The following is an 18097-nucleotide window of genomic DNA, read 5'->3' on the forward strand; positions in this document are numbered from 1 at the left end:
ATCTGACAGTGAACATTCACAGGAATCAAATTTTTAAGTGTTCTCTATCTGTGCCTCATTATTATTGCTCGCTGTAAGATAGTAATGTAATAGCATAGTTAACATATACTTACATAAAATCTTCACAATAATCTACTTTGGAAATGTAAATGATCATACAATTCCATTGGAATACAAATACATTCCAGTATATATTTAACAGATTTTATATCATGCCTCACTATAAATAGGAATAAGCTTCTATTTCTCTAACTAAAGGAATATGTGGTATAAAAACAAAAAAAATTTCTTTTCTCTTTCTATGTTTACATTTTAACATTTGACAGATACTTTGCCTTAAAGAAAAAAAAAATACTACAATACCTAAACGCAATAAGGTCACTGGCACTGCCGAGGTGTGTAGAGGATCGGAGTCAGTCTGTAGTCTGACCAAGCCAGATCCTGATCAAAGCACCTGGGGGTGTCTGCTCTGCACAGTCTACCCGGCACTTTCAGACAAGCCTCTCCTGGACTCTCATGATCACCCTGACAGACAGATCTCCTTGGGACAGGATATTTAGTGCCATGGGTGTTCAATCTTTCATTCTACCGGGAGAGGACAAGAGAACGCCTGCCTCATTCCTCACACAGAAGCAGTCTCAAGGTGTGGTCACTCCTAAGTGATGGGGCAGAGACCAAAAAAAAAAGGCAAAAAGTTGACATTGAGCACTTACAACATCTCTCCCTAATCACCTGGATGCATTAAAAAAACTGAGTTGTTTTCAAGAAAAATGATTTTAAATATAATGTTACATGCAATAAATGTTAATATTTCAAGAAAAATGATTTTAAGGGGATTAAAAATGGCGGCAGAGTAAGTGGATGCTGCCTGGACATCCTCCCAGGAATAAACTGGTATCACAACTAAAAAAAAAAAAAAAAATACTGAGTTGGTGTATTCTAAGGAAAAATGCTCTCTTTGGGGTAAGATTGATCATTCATTCATTTTCCATTCATGCAACATGTTATAAAGCTCCTATTGGGCGGCACACCTAGTTCTGGAGTGGGGAATTTAGCAGGGAACAAAACAAAGAGCTTGCATTCAAGAAAGCTTACTCTTCTGGAGTATGCAAGGCAGGCAATGAGCAAGATGATTTCAGAAAGTGATACCTGCTATGTAGGAAATACACAAAGGGATATGATCGTGATGAGGAGGGAGGGAGGAAGGGAGGGGAGAGAAAGATGACTGCTTTTGAATGGGTGGTGAGGGAGGTGAGCCATCCTGACAGAACCAAGGCCTGGAAGCAGGGATGACCTGAAGCAGTGTGTAGTGTGACTTGGGGTGGGGGTGGGGGGGTGGCATTGGCAGCAAGAGAGGAAGGGGCAGGAGCTGCGGTCAGGTCGTGAAGGGCCTCATAGGCCATGAAAAGTGGCTGGAGCTTGTTCTCACCACAAAGAGAAGCCACCAAAGTGTTTTTTGAGAAGGAAAGAGATAAGATCTGATTTACAGTTGTAAGAGAGCCCTCTGCCTACTAGGTAATAGAAGGCCAGAGGTAAAGAGGGAAGACCAGTGAAGAGGCTATTTTAATAGCCGAGGCAGTCTTCCCGGGTGGAAGCAGCAGGAGAAAATCAGCCAGAGTCAAAATATGTTTTGAAGGTAGGACTGACAGGATTTGCTATGGGGCTCGACGTGGAGGAAGCAGGGGGAAAGGAAGGGACCAAGAACGACTCAGGTGTCATCACATCAGCGTGGGGTGCATGGGAGTGCCATTTACAACCTTATGAGGTGAAAAGCAAGGGTTCTATTTGGATGTCAGGTTGGAGAGACTGTGAGAAATCTGAGAGGCGCTGTGTGGAAGAAACCAGAGGTGTGAGACCAGAGTTTAGAGCAGGGAAAATAGAAATCGGGATGTCATTGGCACATGGCTGTGGTTAAAGCCATGGAACTGGATGAGGGCACCTAGGAAAGCGAAGAGGGCTCTGGACCGACTGATCTCGGTGCAGGAAATCAAAGCAAAGGAATGTGAGGATTGCACAAGGAAAGCAAGAGAAAAACCATAACGTTAAGCTACCTGTTCAAATTAATGCAAGGTCCCCAGGAAGTCCATGGATGAGGATTAATAACGTTATCAATTCTTTAGATACCCCTACTCTTCTATCATGCCTGATTAAAAAAAACACACACACACACCAAAATCATGTCCCTCTAGAAGCTATCATGTTACCTACTTTAAAATCTCACCTTTGCTCCAGTGTCCCCCACTCCACGTAAACCCATTGGTCCCGGGGGTCCTGGTAATCCTCGAGGTCCCTAGATGGCATGATAAGGGAGAGAGTGAGCAACTTTGTTTGCAGTATTTGAAAGAAAGAAAAAAGAAAAGAAAAGAAAGAAAGAAAGAAAGAAAGGAAGGAAGGAAGGAAGGAAGGAAGGAAGGAAGGAAGGAAGGAAGGAAGAAAGAAAGAAAGAAAGAAAAAGAAAGAAAGAAAGAAAGAAAGAAAGAAAGAAAGAAAGAAAGAAAGAAAGAAAGAAAGAAAGAAAGAAAAAAAAAAGGAAAGGAAAGGAAAGGAAAGGAAAGGAAAGGAAAGGAAAGGAAAGGAAAGGAAAGGAAAGGAAAGGAGAGGAAAGGAGAGGAAAAGAGAGAAAAGGAGAGGAAAGGAGAGGAAAGGAGAGGAAAAGAGAGAAAAGGAGAGGAAAGGAGAGGAAAGGAGAGGAAAGGGAGGGAGGAGGAGAAGGAAGAAAGAAGGAAGGGAAGGGGAGGGCAGATGGAGGCAAAAAGGGGGAGAGAGAGAAAGGAATGATGAAGGGAGGGCAAGAAGAAGGAAACAAGGAGAAAGGGAGGGAAGGCAGGGAAGAAGGAAAGAGATAAAAGCAATGCCCAAACTTACAGCCACACCAGGATAGCCATCGCCTTTGAGTCCTGGAGCACCCACTGGTCCTCGAGGGCCTTGGGCACCCTGGATAAATTCCAACACCAGGTGATATCATAAGACTAAATTGTGGGATGCCGGGTAAAACGTGAGCACACTACCAACTCAATATGCCAAAAGTAGATTTGATACGTGCAAAAGGAATGATTTGGAAATGTTTAGAAGGAAATCCTACCACATATGGTAACTCATTATCTCCTCATAAGTCTTACTCCTTGTATGTGGTGGGAATCATGAAATGCATGTAGGAAATAATATATGTGAACCATTACTGAGTGCTCTATAGAAAACACATTTCATAGAAATTAGAAGATAGCTGGTTGCTGATATTTTAATTTTTTAAATTATGGGTTTTTACTGCAGCATACATTAGGAACAGGTATAAAAATGAGAAAATTTAGTAAGCATCCTGTAAGAAAAAGGGTAAAAAAGAATACATAGCAAAATTTGAAGTGTAAAGTAAGATAACTGAATGTTATTTATTACTATGGGCCTCAATAGGGCCCAAGTAACATGGGGAATTAATAAGCCCAAATAAAAAATTAAAACAGGCTGTGTTAAAAAAAGTTATAAAAGGCCAGGACACAGAGTTAGTGGTTCTTATTTTTTGAGACCTAGGAAAACGTTGTAAGCATTGCTTTATCGTGATAAACTTAGACATCAAAAACTCTCAGTAGTAACTACTGGCCTCTGGTATAAAGGATAGAGAAATGTGCTTATTGCCTCTTGAACAAGTGTTTTGAGATGTGTGCTCTCTACAAATGGAAATTAAAGACATTTTTGGTGAAAGTAAAATGGAGAGGGAGAAAGAAAAAGAAAAATGAGGAAGACACACCTAGACGTTTTATTCAATATAAGTCTTTGGCACTTGTTTAAAACTTGTAATATTCCTTTTATACCACATTCCATTGCTACTACGATAACTCTTGCAATGGCCCTTTTGTCAGTACATATCAATTATTTTTGACTTTTACATTAGGAAGAAACTCTATTAATAGACAGACCTTTGTCTTCCAAGATTGGAAAAAGTAGCAGAACTCTCGATACTTTGCTTATATGATAGCAAACCCTGAAATCAAACTGCCATTTTTCTAATTCAAAATGTTGGCCAAAATCCCAACTCTCCAAAATGTTCCTAATTCTACTCCTATGCAAGAATGATTGATTGGACAGGGAGGAAATCTGCATACCCTTTAAGCAGTAAGAAAGTTAAAAGTGTTTTGAAAACCATTAAGGCAACAACTGCTTTTATGGTTGTTGTTCTTTTTTATTGATTAAGGTATTACGTATGTGTCCTTATCCCCCCCATTGTCCGCCACCTCCCACTCATGCAATAACTGTTTTTTTCCTATTAAATCTAAGAGACTGGTTTTACATGATTAACCTTCTTAAGAAGGATCATGTTCAGAACACATGTGGTCACTTGCTAAAACTGAATTTACTATTTATCATCCACAGAAATCCGAGATGACTGCATACAGCTGTTATGACAGAGAACAAGAGCAAGGTCTTCTGGAGAGGTGAGCTTTGGTGTATCTCCAAGTACAGGAAACTGGTCACTTCTCAGAAGCAATCTATTATGCTATTCCAACCGTGTTTAAATTAAGGTTAAAGCTTTAAGCATCCACATGGGATATGTCCCAAAATAAGATGTCTGTTTCTCTCCATGCTTACACAAGGAGCAGGCCCACAACAAAAAGCAATAACTGCTCCCTGGTTAAGTTGAAAGATTGGAATGAAAATTCGCTTTCAGTTTTTCTTTAGACATGCCAAGCCTATAACAGATTGTCAGCAGCTGTTATCATTTAGCCTCTGGCACCCACACTGGGGGGTGGGGGGACATTAAAACATTAATAGTTTATAAACTTTTTTTTTTCCTAGAGAACTTTATCTTCGCTTCTGCAAACATTTTAGTTAGCTTGTTACTTCTAATGTTCACAGGAATATCAGGAGATGGGGAGAAGAGAAGTGCTCCTTCTCAGGTTTTTATTTTGGACTCCTCACAACATTCTTTTCGATGGAATATTGCCACTTGGCCTCTTTGCACTGGATTCAAGAAAATGTCGTGCAAAGTGATTCAATTTGAAGTGTCTCTCATTCAACATAAATCAGAGCAGAAATCTTAATCGGATGTTTTAAAATGGGCTTTGGGGGCGGGGGGGAAATCTGGGAGTTTTCTGAAGTAATACACAAAAACTGAATTAATGTGACAAAATTTCCATCAGGCGTTTAACCCCCCAAATGCTTAAAGACCCATGTATTAGGGAAGAAGGACAGAAAGAGCATCTTTAGAGGACAAGGGATTTGAAAATGCTTGGAGGGAGGAGGCAATAACTTTACTAGCACCAAAAATACTAGCACCAATAATGTCCAATGATCATCAGTAGAAAATAAGGTGGGGCTTATAAACCCTAGCTGCATATTTAATTGGACTTTATTTCTATGGAAAGGAGTAAGTAGAAAGAAGCAACTATAAATCATAAACTTAGGAATACACAGGTCCAGGAAGTTATCAAACAGTATAAAAATGATCACCCAAATGTTCTTGATCAAGGTCGTATCTATAGTTTTAATTATGAAATTTGGATTTTCTCCTGGAGTTGTACATAACTTGGGTTCCTATGTGCCTCAAAGTCTGGGAAGTAAGGTTATCATCTTGTTCTGGTTTGTCTGGGACTTTCTGTTTCAGCTTGAACCTCCCACATCCCTGGAACCTCCTCTGTCCCCAGTAAACCAGAAGATTGTCACCCTAGCAAGGATGACTGTTAACGTGATTAAGAAAAATGATGCCAGGATCCTCCTTGACCTTCAGAAAGAACCCCTACAATTTATATCAGTATATAATAGGTTTTGCATTATATTTCAAAGATGGTTCTAAGTTTTGTTTTTTTTGGCCCAGCCGGTGTGGTTCAGTGGTTGAATATCAACCTATGATCCAGGAGGTTATGGTTCGATTCCCAGTCAGGAGGCAGCCAATCAATTATTCTTATCATTGATGTTTCTATCTCTCTCTCCCACTCCCTTCCTCTCTGAAATTACACACACACACACACACACACACACACACACACACACACTTTTTTTTTTTGAAGTTTGAAAATCACTGATGTTAGTACTTGAACCCTTTTGTCTTGAAGAGACAATTTGATATAACTGAAGCCAGCTTCAAAGCTACATAACATGCTACTCACTTACTGAGTGCTGATTGTGGAGCCCTGAAGCCTGTGTGAACACAGGGATGTGCTTGTTGCCATTTGGAATGTTAAATATTGCTGCAGTGCTGGGCTTTGCTGCCATGGAAAAATAGAAATGACTACTTAAAGCTGTCTTCCATAATTATTTGCATTCTCGTCTAAAATAACTCAGAAAGATGGATGACACTTAGGAAAAATAAATGATCCTCTGATTTATGAAAAATAAATGATCTGTTGAGTTGTTTTTTTTACTACAGAGAATAGTGTATTCTTATATTTGAATTCAACAGCATCCTGGAAGTAGAACTATCTCCGTCATCAACTTATGATGCGTTAAATCTACTTTCATTCTCTCACATACAGAAAATATAAAAATAAAAGAACATAAATAAAGCCTACCTTTGGTCCTCGAATAGCAATGCCAGGTTCTCCTTTAAATCCAGGCACTCCAGGTCCTCCTCTATCTCCCTGGACATTTCAAATAATGTTCAGAGTTTCAGACTTTAGGTTGCATAAGAAACCACAATGGCAGGGGGCAAAAAAAGTGGTTTGTAAAGGGCCTAATTTACCACTATCAGATCTTGAGAGAGAACATTCTTCTAATATACTGGAGGGGAATTTCATAGCCTAAGTAAATAAAAGCTGTCAGTAAAAACTACTAAGCTGGTTTAGAGAAAGGCCACTGAAATAAGAGGTGGCTAACTTGACACAAATGTTTAGGCTGTGAATGTCTGGGGATGCTCTCAAATCTGAGTGGATTTCTTTTCTGTCACACTTCCTGATTATAAATCCTAGAAGATTCTTCTGAATAAATGCAGGAAATTCTTACCTGCTCTAAGGTCTTGAATTTGGGGGAGGTAATTCAAGGTGAAGTGACAAGTTCAAGACCAGGAACAGAAATCTGGTTTCTAATCTTATATTTGCTGCTGGCCTTCAGTTTGCTTAATTGTGATAAATCAGGTTTGAACTAAATAACAGCTTGGGTTCTTCCAAAACTAAAATTCTAGCTGACTGGCATCATGAATCTCGCCCCCTCCTTCCCAATTGTCTAAGAAAAAAGGAAAAAATATATTCCCAAGAATGCATACCTTTGGTCCAGGTGGTCCAGGAATTGATGCTCCAGGAATCCCAATAGGGCCCATAACCCCTGGCTCACCCTAAAAGCAGAGAAAAATGCTTATTACATTTCAAGCAAAAGAAAACTATATACAGGAATCATATTAGGAAAAACACAGAAATGTGTTCAAAGCATTTTAAAAAAGCATGACCTGTCTATTTTACAGACCAATGTGAAATATTTTTACATCTTTGTTAAACCACGACTAAAGTTATTTATGATTAAGATTTCACTGCCTTTCATAAATGTACTCAACTAATTCCTGAGTATTAGGAAAATTTTATCTCTTGTGCATCCTTTTATTAGCTAATAAAAATTATACACTTTATGGTGCTTCCCTTTTGTCATAGGCCAGGGAAGTCAGAGAAAAATATTTGTTCAATTATAACAATTATCTTCAGCATAAGTTTTGGGGTATACTTGGTCAATGAATAATGTTTCTTATAGTTTATAACTTTTTCCTTTGTTATTTTGTTATGTTGCCCATAGTATGTCAGTCTTCCATTGTAAGTTGTCACATATCCCATCTTAGAAGTAGACAGCTTATGATAAAAAATTATTTTCAAATAGAAAAATTAAAACATTTCTCAATAATATTTGGTATCTCAATATTGAGTCTCAATAAAGACTCAGTTTGAAATAGCAAGCAGTATCTTTGTCCCACCAAATTCCCCATCACCAGAGGAATTTGGCAAAATATAGAATCCAGGGTTTCAGTCCCAGAGATATTTAAAAAAAAAAATTTCCCAACTCTAGTTGACATTCAATATTATGTTAGTTTGAGATGTACAGCATAGTGGTTAGACATTTATAAATTTATAAACTGATTGCCCCAATAACTTTAGTACCCAACTGGTACCATACATAGTTATTACAATATTGTTGGCTGTATTCCCTATGCTGTTCTTTACATCCCGTAGCTGTTTTGTAACTGCCAGTTTGTACTTCTTTATCCCTTCACCATTTTCATCCAGCCCTCCAACCCACCTCACACCTACCCACCATCAGTCAGTTCTCTATGAGTCTGTTTCTATTTTGCTTATTTATTTTGTTTTTAAATTTCACATATAAGTGAAATCATATGGTATTTGTCTTTACCTGTCTGACTTATTTCACTTAGCATAATACCCTCTACATTCATCCATGCTGTCACAAATGGTGAGATTTCATTCTGAGTAATATTCCATTGTATGTATATATGTAATGGCTGAGTAATATTCCATTGTATGTATATTCTATATCTTCTTTATCTGGTTGTCTACTGATGATCAGTCCCAGATATTTTAATTCAATAGATCTAGGGGCTAAATATGAATTCAATAGATCCAGAAATATGAATTTTTATGAGTCACCTCTGGTGATTCTGATGTAGGTATCATTACCTTCCCAAAACACACTATGCAAAACAATTATCATTAAAAGAGAGTGCACAATTCCTACAAGGTGTTTAAAATGACCCATTTGGCATTATTAGAAAATAATATTAGGACTACACTATATATTTTTATCTCATCTTTTAAATTTTCAATTATTTAGATAAACCTATGACATTAATATGATAGTTTATGAATTAAAATTATAATTAAAAATAAACAAAACTATATTGGAGTATGGGCAATATTTTTTTTACTATAGAGATGCATAATCAAACAGTTTAGAAACTGCTGATATAGAACAGGTGCAGCAAAATGCAACCTGTGGGCCAAATCCCACCTGCCATCTGGCTTTGTACAGCCAGGGGCTAAAAATGGCTTTCACATTTTTAAATGATTGTTTAAAAATAGTGTATATAATATATTCAATTTTTCTCCTTGGCCTGCAAAGCCTATAGTATTTACTACCTATACATCTACCAAAAAATTTGCCTCCTCCTGCCCTGGCCAGTGTAGTTGGAGCATTGTCCCATATAGTAACTGTGAGTTCAATTCCTGGTCAGAGGACATACCTAGGTCGTGAGTTCGATCCCCAGTGGGGCACATATAGGAGGCAATCAATGAACGTTTTCTCTCACATCTATGATTCTCCCTCTCTCCCTCTATCGTCCCTATTCTCCCACTCCCTCTCCCCACCTCGCATTCTCCCTCCCTTCCCCTACCTTTCTCTCTAAAATCAGTAAGCATATCCTCCATGAGGATTTAATAAAAAAAAAAAGTTTGCTTCCTCCTGCCTTAAAAAATGAACTATTCTCAGATCATGAACTGACCGTTTGATCTCCTGCCTCCTTTGGGAGAGTCACTGGTAATGACTCCTGCCCTGAGCCACAGCTGAGGCCTCCTGCTCAGTCCCTAAAATGTTGGACCGCTGAGCACACTGGCCTACTGGGGCCCACATCATGCCAGTGCATGTATGTGCCCACCCTTAATTCCAAAGCTACAAGGCAATGGCACATGACACACCAGGATTCTGGCAAAAGATGACCACCCAGTTCAGTCCTATGGCGAAGAAATAAAACATTCACCTGTTAAATTTTTCACTAAGACCAGGGCAAAATTATCCTTCCAGATTTAATCTACTCAACTTTTTTTAAAAGAGGCCAATTACTGTACTTTTAAATACATAATTATATACCTAGAAGGTATACATTTTTAAAGACCCCGTATTAAGATTTGATTGTGCTTTCAAATAGAGCAGTTCTTCATCAAAAAAGAGCTTTATTTAAAAATACAGAAAAATATTCACTTTGAATAAGAGTAACAGACATAAAGAGTAGTCACTCGTATTAATAGTAATATAACACATTTCTTATAAAGTGGGATTTCTCATCATGTGCTGCCTGAACTACCTGCAGTAGAAGGCACTTATTTAAGAAAATCATATTGCTGGTGCCCCTTCACCTACTTAGATCTCTGGGCATGGTGCCAAGAAATATGGATTTGTAACAAGCTCTTTGGGGGATACTGAGGGACACTAGTCTATTGCTGTGCAAAGCTTTTTAGGTTGATGTAGTCCCATTTGTCTTTTTTTTCTTTTGTTTCTCTTGCCCTGGGAGATGTATTGGTGAATATTCTGCTACGTAAGATGTCTGTGATTTTACTGCCTATATTTTCTTCTAGGATTTTTATGGTTTCATAATGTACATTTAAGAATTTTATGTATATTGAGCTTATTCTTGTGTATGGTGTAAATTGATGGTCTAGTTTCATTTTTTAGCACGTACCTGTCCAGTTTTCCCAACACCATTTATTAAAGAAACTATCTTTACTCCATTGTATGCTCTTGCCTTCTTTGTCAAATAGTAATTGACCATAATGGCATTGGTTGATTTGGGGGTCTCTGTTCTGTTCCATTGATCTATATGCTTGTTCTTATGCCAATACAAGGCTGTTTTGATTACAGTGGCTTTGTAGTATAGTTTGATATAAAGAAACCATCCTCAAAATGTAAAGGGAGCCCATTTTATGGGAGAACATATTTGCCAATAATAAGGGGTTAATTTCCAAAATATACAAAGAACTCATACAACTCAGCAGGAGGAAGACAACCCAATTAAAAAATGGTCAAAGCACCTGAATAACCATTTCTCCAAAAAGGACATACAGATGGCAAACAAACATATGAAAAAATGTTCAACATCACTAATCATCAGAGAGATACAAATTAAAACGACAATGAAGAGTCACCTCACACTTGTCAGAATAGCTACCATCAACAAATTAACAAATGACAAGTGCTGGTGAGGATGTGGAGGAAAGGGAACCCTAGTACACTGCTGGTGGGAATGCAGACTGGTGCAGCCACCATGGAAAATAGTATGGAGGTTCCTTTAAAAATTAAAAATGGAATTGCCATTTGACCCAGTGACCCCACTTCTAGGAATATATCCTAAAAAAAATGGAAAAACCAATCAGAAAGAATATGCGCACCCCTATGTTCATACATTGTAGCATTACTTACAATAGCCAAGATCTGGAAACAGCCAAGTCACCATCAGTATGTGAGTGGATAAAAAAGCTGTGATACATTTGCTCAATGGAACAATAGGCAGCTGTGAAAATGAAGGCTCTCTTACCCTTTGAGACAGCATGGATGGACCTGGACAATATCATGCTAAGTGAAATAAGCCAGTCAGAGAAAGACAAAAATCACATGATCTCACTAATATGTGGATTCTAAGGAATAAAATAAATTGACAAACAAGAGGACCACAGACATGGAAGCATAAAACCGACTGATGATCTCACAGGGAAGGCAGGAAGGAGGGCAGGAAAAGATTAACCAAAGAATTTATAAGCGTATATGCATAGTTCATTGACACAAACAATAGGCAGGTGAAGGCCTGTGTGGGGATGGGAAATGGGTGGAGGGGGGCAAAGGGAAGAATGTGGGAGACATCTGTAATATTCTCAATACTAAAATTTTTTAAAAAAAGAATCACTGGCCTACGAGGGATGCTTTGTTTTGTACCTGCTCTCATCATGCGAGTACCATTTTTTTTTTTTTAGTTGTTCTTTAATAGCCTGGTCCTTATCTCTTTTTACAATTAGCATCTTCCTAGAGGCCTGAACTCTTTTAGGTTTGCCATTTCTGTTTCCCGACACATCCAAATGATCTCAATATTCTCTCTTGCTAAGTCAGAACTCATACCTAATTGCTTGCCTCACAATTTCCTTTACTTCTCTCTCAGCTTCCTGTCCTGGATAGTTTATCAGAAATAAATATCTCTCCTTATTTCACATTTCACAGTATTGATTTTGCTCTCTCTAAATAACTGCATTATTGAACTCTCACTATGTGCCAGGAACTGTGCTGAGCATTTTATTAACAGTTTTAGTCTTCCCAACAACCCTGTGAAATAGATACTATTATTACTTTTTTTCTGTGGTTGAAACAATTGGCCCGGAAGGTTCTGGGGAGGGGCAGGATAAGAATCCTACTCTCCTGCCTTCTGTAGCCCCGCTCGTCATCCCCTCTGCACTGCCTCTCAGTCTAGGACCTTGTAAGTTGTTCAGCAAAGCAAGATGCCAGAGAATTGGTATCTCCTAACTTTATCACAACTTCTGAATATTTGATTGTTAGTAGAGAGGACTGCAGGTTCTCTCGCATAAATATTCCAATGAAGAGTACATATTTTATGCAATCTCTTTATTCCATTCTATTGCGGTCTGGAATAGTATATTTCCTAAAGCCTTTTTCATTTAGGAGTTCTTGGTTTGTATTTGTTAAGGAGGAAATTGGAAACCAAATTTGCAGTAGAAATCTAATATTCTATTAAAACCAGACACAATTACAAGCTCCCCAAAGCAAAAGTCAGAGTATAAAAACCTTACCTTTGGCCCTTCGGGTCCCGGAAATCCTCTCTGTCCGTGATTTCCTTTGCTCCCTTTCTTTCCTTCATCACCCTGACAAAGTAATTAGAAGAATATAGTTGTATTAACAAACCCTCCTCAATCATATAACAACCATATCAGGGCCACATTCTTTTTAAAAATATATATATTTTATTGATTTTTTTTTTTTTTTACAGAGAGGAAGGGAGAGGGATAGAGAGTTAGAAACATTGATGAGAGAGAAACATCGATCAGCTGCCTCCTGCATACCCCCTACTGGGGATGTGCCTGCAACCAAGGTACATGCCCTTGACTGGAATCGAACCTGGGACCCTTCAGTCCCCAGGCCGATGACGGTCTATCCAGTGAGCCAAACCGGCCAGAGCCACACTCTTAACTAATGCCAATTTTAAAGTGATGTGCCCCAAGCCCAGCTCAGTCACACAGGTTTTGTTGATGTTCTTGAGCATATTGGGTACTTCAGAATTGTTCAGTCTTCACCATTTATCCAATATGATATAATAAGAAAAATCTAAGTTCAGTGTCCTTCTTTGGGGACCTTTGTTTGAATTCACAATTCTTTTGCACCCTTGGCCTATTAACAGGTGGTTCTTCAGCTTCCATGCTATTTCAGTTTTAAAACATAAAATGAGATATTTTTCAAATTCAGCCCCATTTATTTCTCCACTAGAGGCCCAGTGCACTAGAAGGAGGGCTTCCTCAACGCCTAGAGCCTGGCCTGTGCCCTCTCGCAGTCTGAGACCCCTCAGGGGATGACCACCTGCTGGCTTAGGCCTGCTCCCGGGGGGATTGGGCCTAAGATGGCAATCAGACATTCCTCTGGCAGCCCGGCAACCCTCAGGGGATGTCTACTTGCCAGCAGGGAGCAGGCCTAAACTGCAGTCGGACATCCTTAGCGCTGCTGAGGAGGCAGGAGAGGCTCCCACCACCACTGCTGTACTGGCAGCCATCAGCCTGGCTTGTGGCTGAACAGAGCTCCTCCCATGTGAGAGCGCCCTGATCACCAGAGGGCAGCTCCTGCATTGAGCATCTGCCCCCTGGTGGTCAGTGTGTGTCATAGTGACCAGTCATTCCCAGTCCTTCTGCTGTTAGGGTCAGTTTGCATATTACCCTGTTACTATATAGGATAGAGGCCTGGTGCATGGGCGGGGGCCGGCTGGTTTGCCCTGAAGGGTGTCCCGGATCTGGGTGAGGGTCCCGCTTGGGTGCCTGGCCAGCCTGGATGAGGGGATGATGGCTGTTTGCAGCTGGTCACACCCCCTTCAGGGTGGGGGTCCCCACTGGGGTGCCTGGCCAGTCTGGGTGAGGGGCTGAGGGCCGTTTTCAGGCTGGTGGGTGACTGAAGCTCCCAACCTCTCCTTTTTTTCTTTTTTATTCTGGGATTTATTTACCTTCTATGGCTGTCACTGGAACTGAGAGCCGGCTTTAGCTCTAAGGCTTGGCTCCAGCTCTGAGTCCTCGGCTGCTGAAAGCAGGTATCTGGGTTTGTTTGGCTTCTATAATTGAAACACTGTTACAGCTCCAGCTCCGAGGCCGGCTGGCTGAAAGCAGGTTTCTGGAGTTTGTTTAGCTTCTCTAATTCCAACATTGTTTCTTAGAGTGCAGCTCAGAGGCTGGCAGCGGCAGGCGGGGAACCTTGGCTTCCTCCATCACTGGAGCAAGCAAGCCTCCTGTTCGCTTCAGCTGCCTGGCTGCTGGCCACCATCTTGGTCGGCAGTTAATTTGCATATCACCCTGATTAGCCCATGGGAAGGGTAGCGAAGTTACGGTTAATTACCATGTTTGTCTATTATTAGATAGGATAGGGAGTATAGTTCTTTCTCCCAAAGGAGACTGATAACTCTGTTGGTAGAAAGATATGTGGGCATGAACATGGGGCAGAGCTAGAAACTTGCTACTACTATTCCCCAGCCTGGTTGCCCACTGTCACTCCCCCAGAAAAACTGTTTCATCTTCATTCAGAAACCTCCCAGCATTTCTTCTCCTATAGCCTTCCATAAGCCACAGATCACCTCAATGCCACAAATCCAGTGGCCTCTCTTTCCAATGCACATTGTCCTTGCTTGGGGGGTGGCATGTGCCACCCTTTGAAACCCTTTCTCCTTGGTTTCCCTAACATGGTAACTCTTCTGCTTATCTTTGTCCTGCTCTGAATATTCTTTCTCCAGCTACTGTATACCATGAAATTCAAACCTCAGCTCTGTTTCTCACAGATATCATTCATTCTTACAGCTTCAGTTATTAATTCATAGGTCTATGTCCCAAAAGTGCATTCTAGAATACATTAGTTCTCTTGAGCGTTAGTAAGCAAGAATTTCTATAAGTATTTTTGAATAATTAAAAAGATATTCTCTGTCCGCATCCCCTTCCCCCTCTCCCCCAAAGATCTTATAATCTGGTAAGTCAATAAATAAAATTGTTTGAAATCTACAAATATATTTAAATTTCAAATTCTCACATTTAAGGGTAAGGACTCAATTTTAGCCAGTATTTTTCAAGACATAAACTTCTTAAGCAATCAATTACTATTTTAATACAATTATAGAGTACTAATAAGTGTACAGATTTTACTTTTACTTCCCTCATATTGAATTCTTCAAAAGTTTTATATGGGCATTGGTGACTCTACATAAAAACTGCAGGGACATCTGGCACCTTAGAGCTGTGCGTTATGTCACTAATGGTCCTACTGATGAATTTATATATTCTTGTCATGACATATAAAGATGACATTCACTAGCATTTCTACAATGTGTAAAATAAATTTATTCCATGTTGTGAAAGTAAAATTGCCACTTAATAAGGTGATATTTCTTATTACTGTGTGAAACTCCATAAATAAAGAAAATTTATGGGCTTTCAGGTCTCAAGGGTGTATCTCAAGCCTACTTTTCCCTTCCTATGTGTTTTTAAATTCAGTCTGGCTATTTATTAAGAAAAACCTGTGTTGAACTCTTTATATAAGCTGGGTCTTATAATAGATGTTAGGAAATAAAAATGAATAATACATACTTGCTTTCTTCCAGAGCTCACAGGCTAGTATCCATAACTTTAAGCCAGAAGTAAACACATTTGACAGAGCAAGAATAACAATCAGGTTTTTCCTAAGTTGGCTCCTTAGTATCAGGACCAGAACACAGGCAGTCTGCTTCCCCAGCACTGTCAACTCCATACCTTGGAGCCAGGTTGTCCTTTTCCAGGTGCTCCCTCTGGGCCTCTTGTTCCTGGAAGCCCCGCTTCTCCCTGGAGGAAATGATACCGATGTCTTAGCTGGCCCTTTGTAGACAGTATATATCAGCCCACCTTGTCTCTTCTCATGGCCAGTGGGTTCTCTGCTGAGACCCTCCAAAGCAGACCCGACCTTAACTCTACTCTCAAAATTAATTTGGAAATTTACCAACTTGAATAAATTAATATCAAACTCTAGTTTAGCTCAGAGCAGTTGGAAATATCATGAAAAAAGGCCAATTTATTCGCTGATTTCTTTTGCCTCATCATTCACATTTGGTGGTTTGTATTTTTTTTTAAGAAAACAAGAAAGATCTTCAGCCTTCCATCTGCTGATTTCACTACTTATATTGAAAAATGAGTATTTCACATGTCTACTCAAAGTGCTTTAGGAAATCTTTATAATGGCCTTACTTCCTGAATACATTTGCAGATGCTTCTTTTAGAGGGGAAAAAAAGGTGTTTTCTCTAAGTTTAAATGAAAGTCCTTTCTAGGAATCCCAGAAAGACTAGGTCATTGGAGAATGCCATGTCCAAAACACTGAGAGAAGGCAGAAGGTGTGAAACACTACTTTTCTTTTGGCTTCGTGCTCTCTTTCTCTCTGGAGCCAGTGAACAAGGAAATTTAGACTTGTGGCTTGTTGTTGTTTTTTAAGACTAAGTTTGTCCTGGATGGTTTAATTTGAGGTCCTGCAGGACCAAGGTATAGTGTGGTTCAGTAGTTTTTACCCTGGGGAATATGGAAACGTAGTTACCTTCTTCCCAGCAGCTCCATCTTCCCCTGGCACTCCTGGCAGTCCTGGGAGCCCTACTGAGCCTGGCTCCCCCTGGTGGATAAGCAAAGATTTTATTTCCCAGGAGTTCATGTTTATCATGCACCCCCATTTTGCAGTACCTGCAATTAGATATATCTTATAGTGTCTGAGAAAAGCCTCTAAGCTGAGAAATCTAAATAGTAATTACTAATAATCAAACTATTTGACCTTGGGCAAATTACTTAACCTCTCTGGGTCTCAGTTTTGGATTATGTTGTTTGTTATTGGTTGAATTGACCCCAAAAAAGATACATTGAAGTCTTAACCCGTGGTACTTGTGAATGTGACCTTTTTCAGAAATAGGGTCTTTCCAGATGCGATCAAGTTAAGATGAGGTCATTAGCGTGGGCCCTAATCCAGTATGACTGGTGTCCTTATAAAAAGAGGAAAACACCATGTGAAGATAAGACACATAGGGAGAATACCACGTGGCAACGGCGGCAAAGATTAGAGTGATGTACCTACAAGCCAAGGGATGCCAAGGGTTGGCCACCACAAGCTAAGAAGCAAAGAAGGATTCTTCCCTACAGGTTTTGGAGGAGGGATGGCCCTGCACACATTTTGATTTTTTTTTCTCCCCAGAACTATGAGACAATAAATCCTATTGTTTTAAGCCACATAGTTTGTCGTACTTTGTTACAGCAATCCTGAGAAACGAATATAAAAGTAACATGAAAAAATTGGGGACTTAACATCACTTCCAGCTCTAATGCTCAACAATTCTACTTGGTTTCAAGTTAATTTATGATTAATAATAAGTTTTTTAATATATTCAGAGAAAACACATGCCATTTCAAACAGTATAAAAGTGTCCTTACTACATTTATTACAAGCAAAATATATTAAAAATAATTGAGGGGCATTTCAACTAAACCAAACTAAAAAAGCTACTGAAAAAAAAGGACAGTGAAACTATTCTATGATTGGGAATCCATGTATGTAGACAGCCAACTGTATGCATTCTTCTATATTATTTTATGTAAGGCACTTAAATCTCCAAAAATTTGATGTCTATGGAGGTCTTGGAACCAATACCCCTAACAGATACCAAGGGACAACTTGCTTTAGGGGAAGTCAAAAGTTGTTTGAGGGAGTCCACACCCTTATGTTTCACATTGTTCAAGGGTCACCTTAAATTCAAAAAACATGCAAGTTGAGATAAGAGTTACGTAAAAGCAAGGGAAACAAATAGCATGTTGACATATAAAATTACTGGGTAACAGAAGTGGGCTGAACATACTTTAGATTTAGGGAATGGATTGCTTAGGAAATCATAAAACAAAGTAGCCTTTACTGAAATCCTAACTACTAGGTGCTTTGTTTTATAATATGGCAGGAGATAATGTTCTAAAGAATCACTCTGTGCTAAAATAGAGCCTGTGCTGCTAATAAATGAATAAGTCAATAAATAAGACAAGCAGCAGTCATTACAATAAACCTATTTTGGTTTTTCTTTAACAATAAAAGTTATACTGAGCATCAGACCCTTTTCTGAATAAACACTACACTGGTAAAGAAAGGAACAGTTAGATGACCCATGCATGATCT

The 18097-nt window shown here is 39.3% G+C and overlaps 1 protein-coding gene across 2 annotated transcripts in view; it reads right to left on the bottom strand.

Moving 5' to 3' along the window:
- Nucleotides 1–18097, bottom strand: part of COL28A1 (collagen type XXVIII alpha 1 chain) — a gene marked incomplete at its 5' end in the record, with an annotated part of 138532 nt that overhangs the window by 61534 nt on the left and 58901 nt on the right. For both annotated transcript variants that reach the window (XM_081101761.1, XM_081101762.1), the window contains 7 exons: nucleotides 2222–2290; nucleotides 2866–2934; nucleotides 6501–6569; nucleotides 7190–7258; nucleotides 12486–12557; nucleotides 15681–15749; nucleotides 16490–16561. In XM_081101761.1, coding sequence (XP_080957887.1) covers nucleotides 2222–2290; nucleotides 2866–2934; nucleotides 6501–6569; nucleotides 7190–7258; nucleotides 12486–12557; nucleotides 15681–15749; nucleotides 16490–16561 — 489 coding nt within the window. The remainder of the gene's footprint in view (nucleotides 1–2221; nucleotides 2291–2865; nucleotides 2935–6500; nucleotides 6570–7189; nucleotides 7259–12485; nucleotides 12558–15680; nucleotides 15750–16489; nucleotides 16562–18097) is intronic.

This window comes from Myotis nattereri (assembly GCF_964212035.1).
Source record: "Myotis nattereri genome assembly, chromosome: 11".
Taxonomy (NCBI): domain Eukaryota; kingdom Metazoa; phylum Chordata; class Mammalia; order Chiroptera; family Vespertilionidae; genus Myotis; species Myotis nattereri.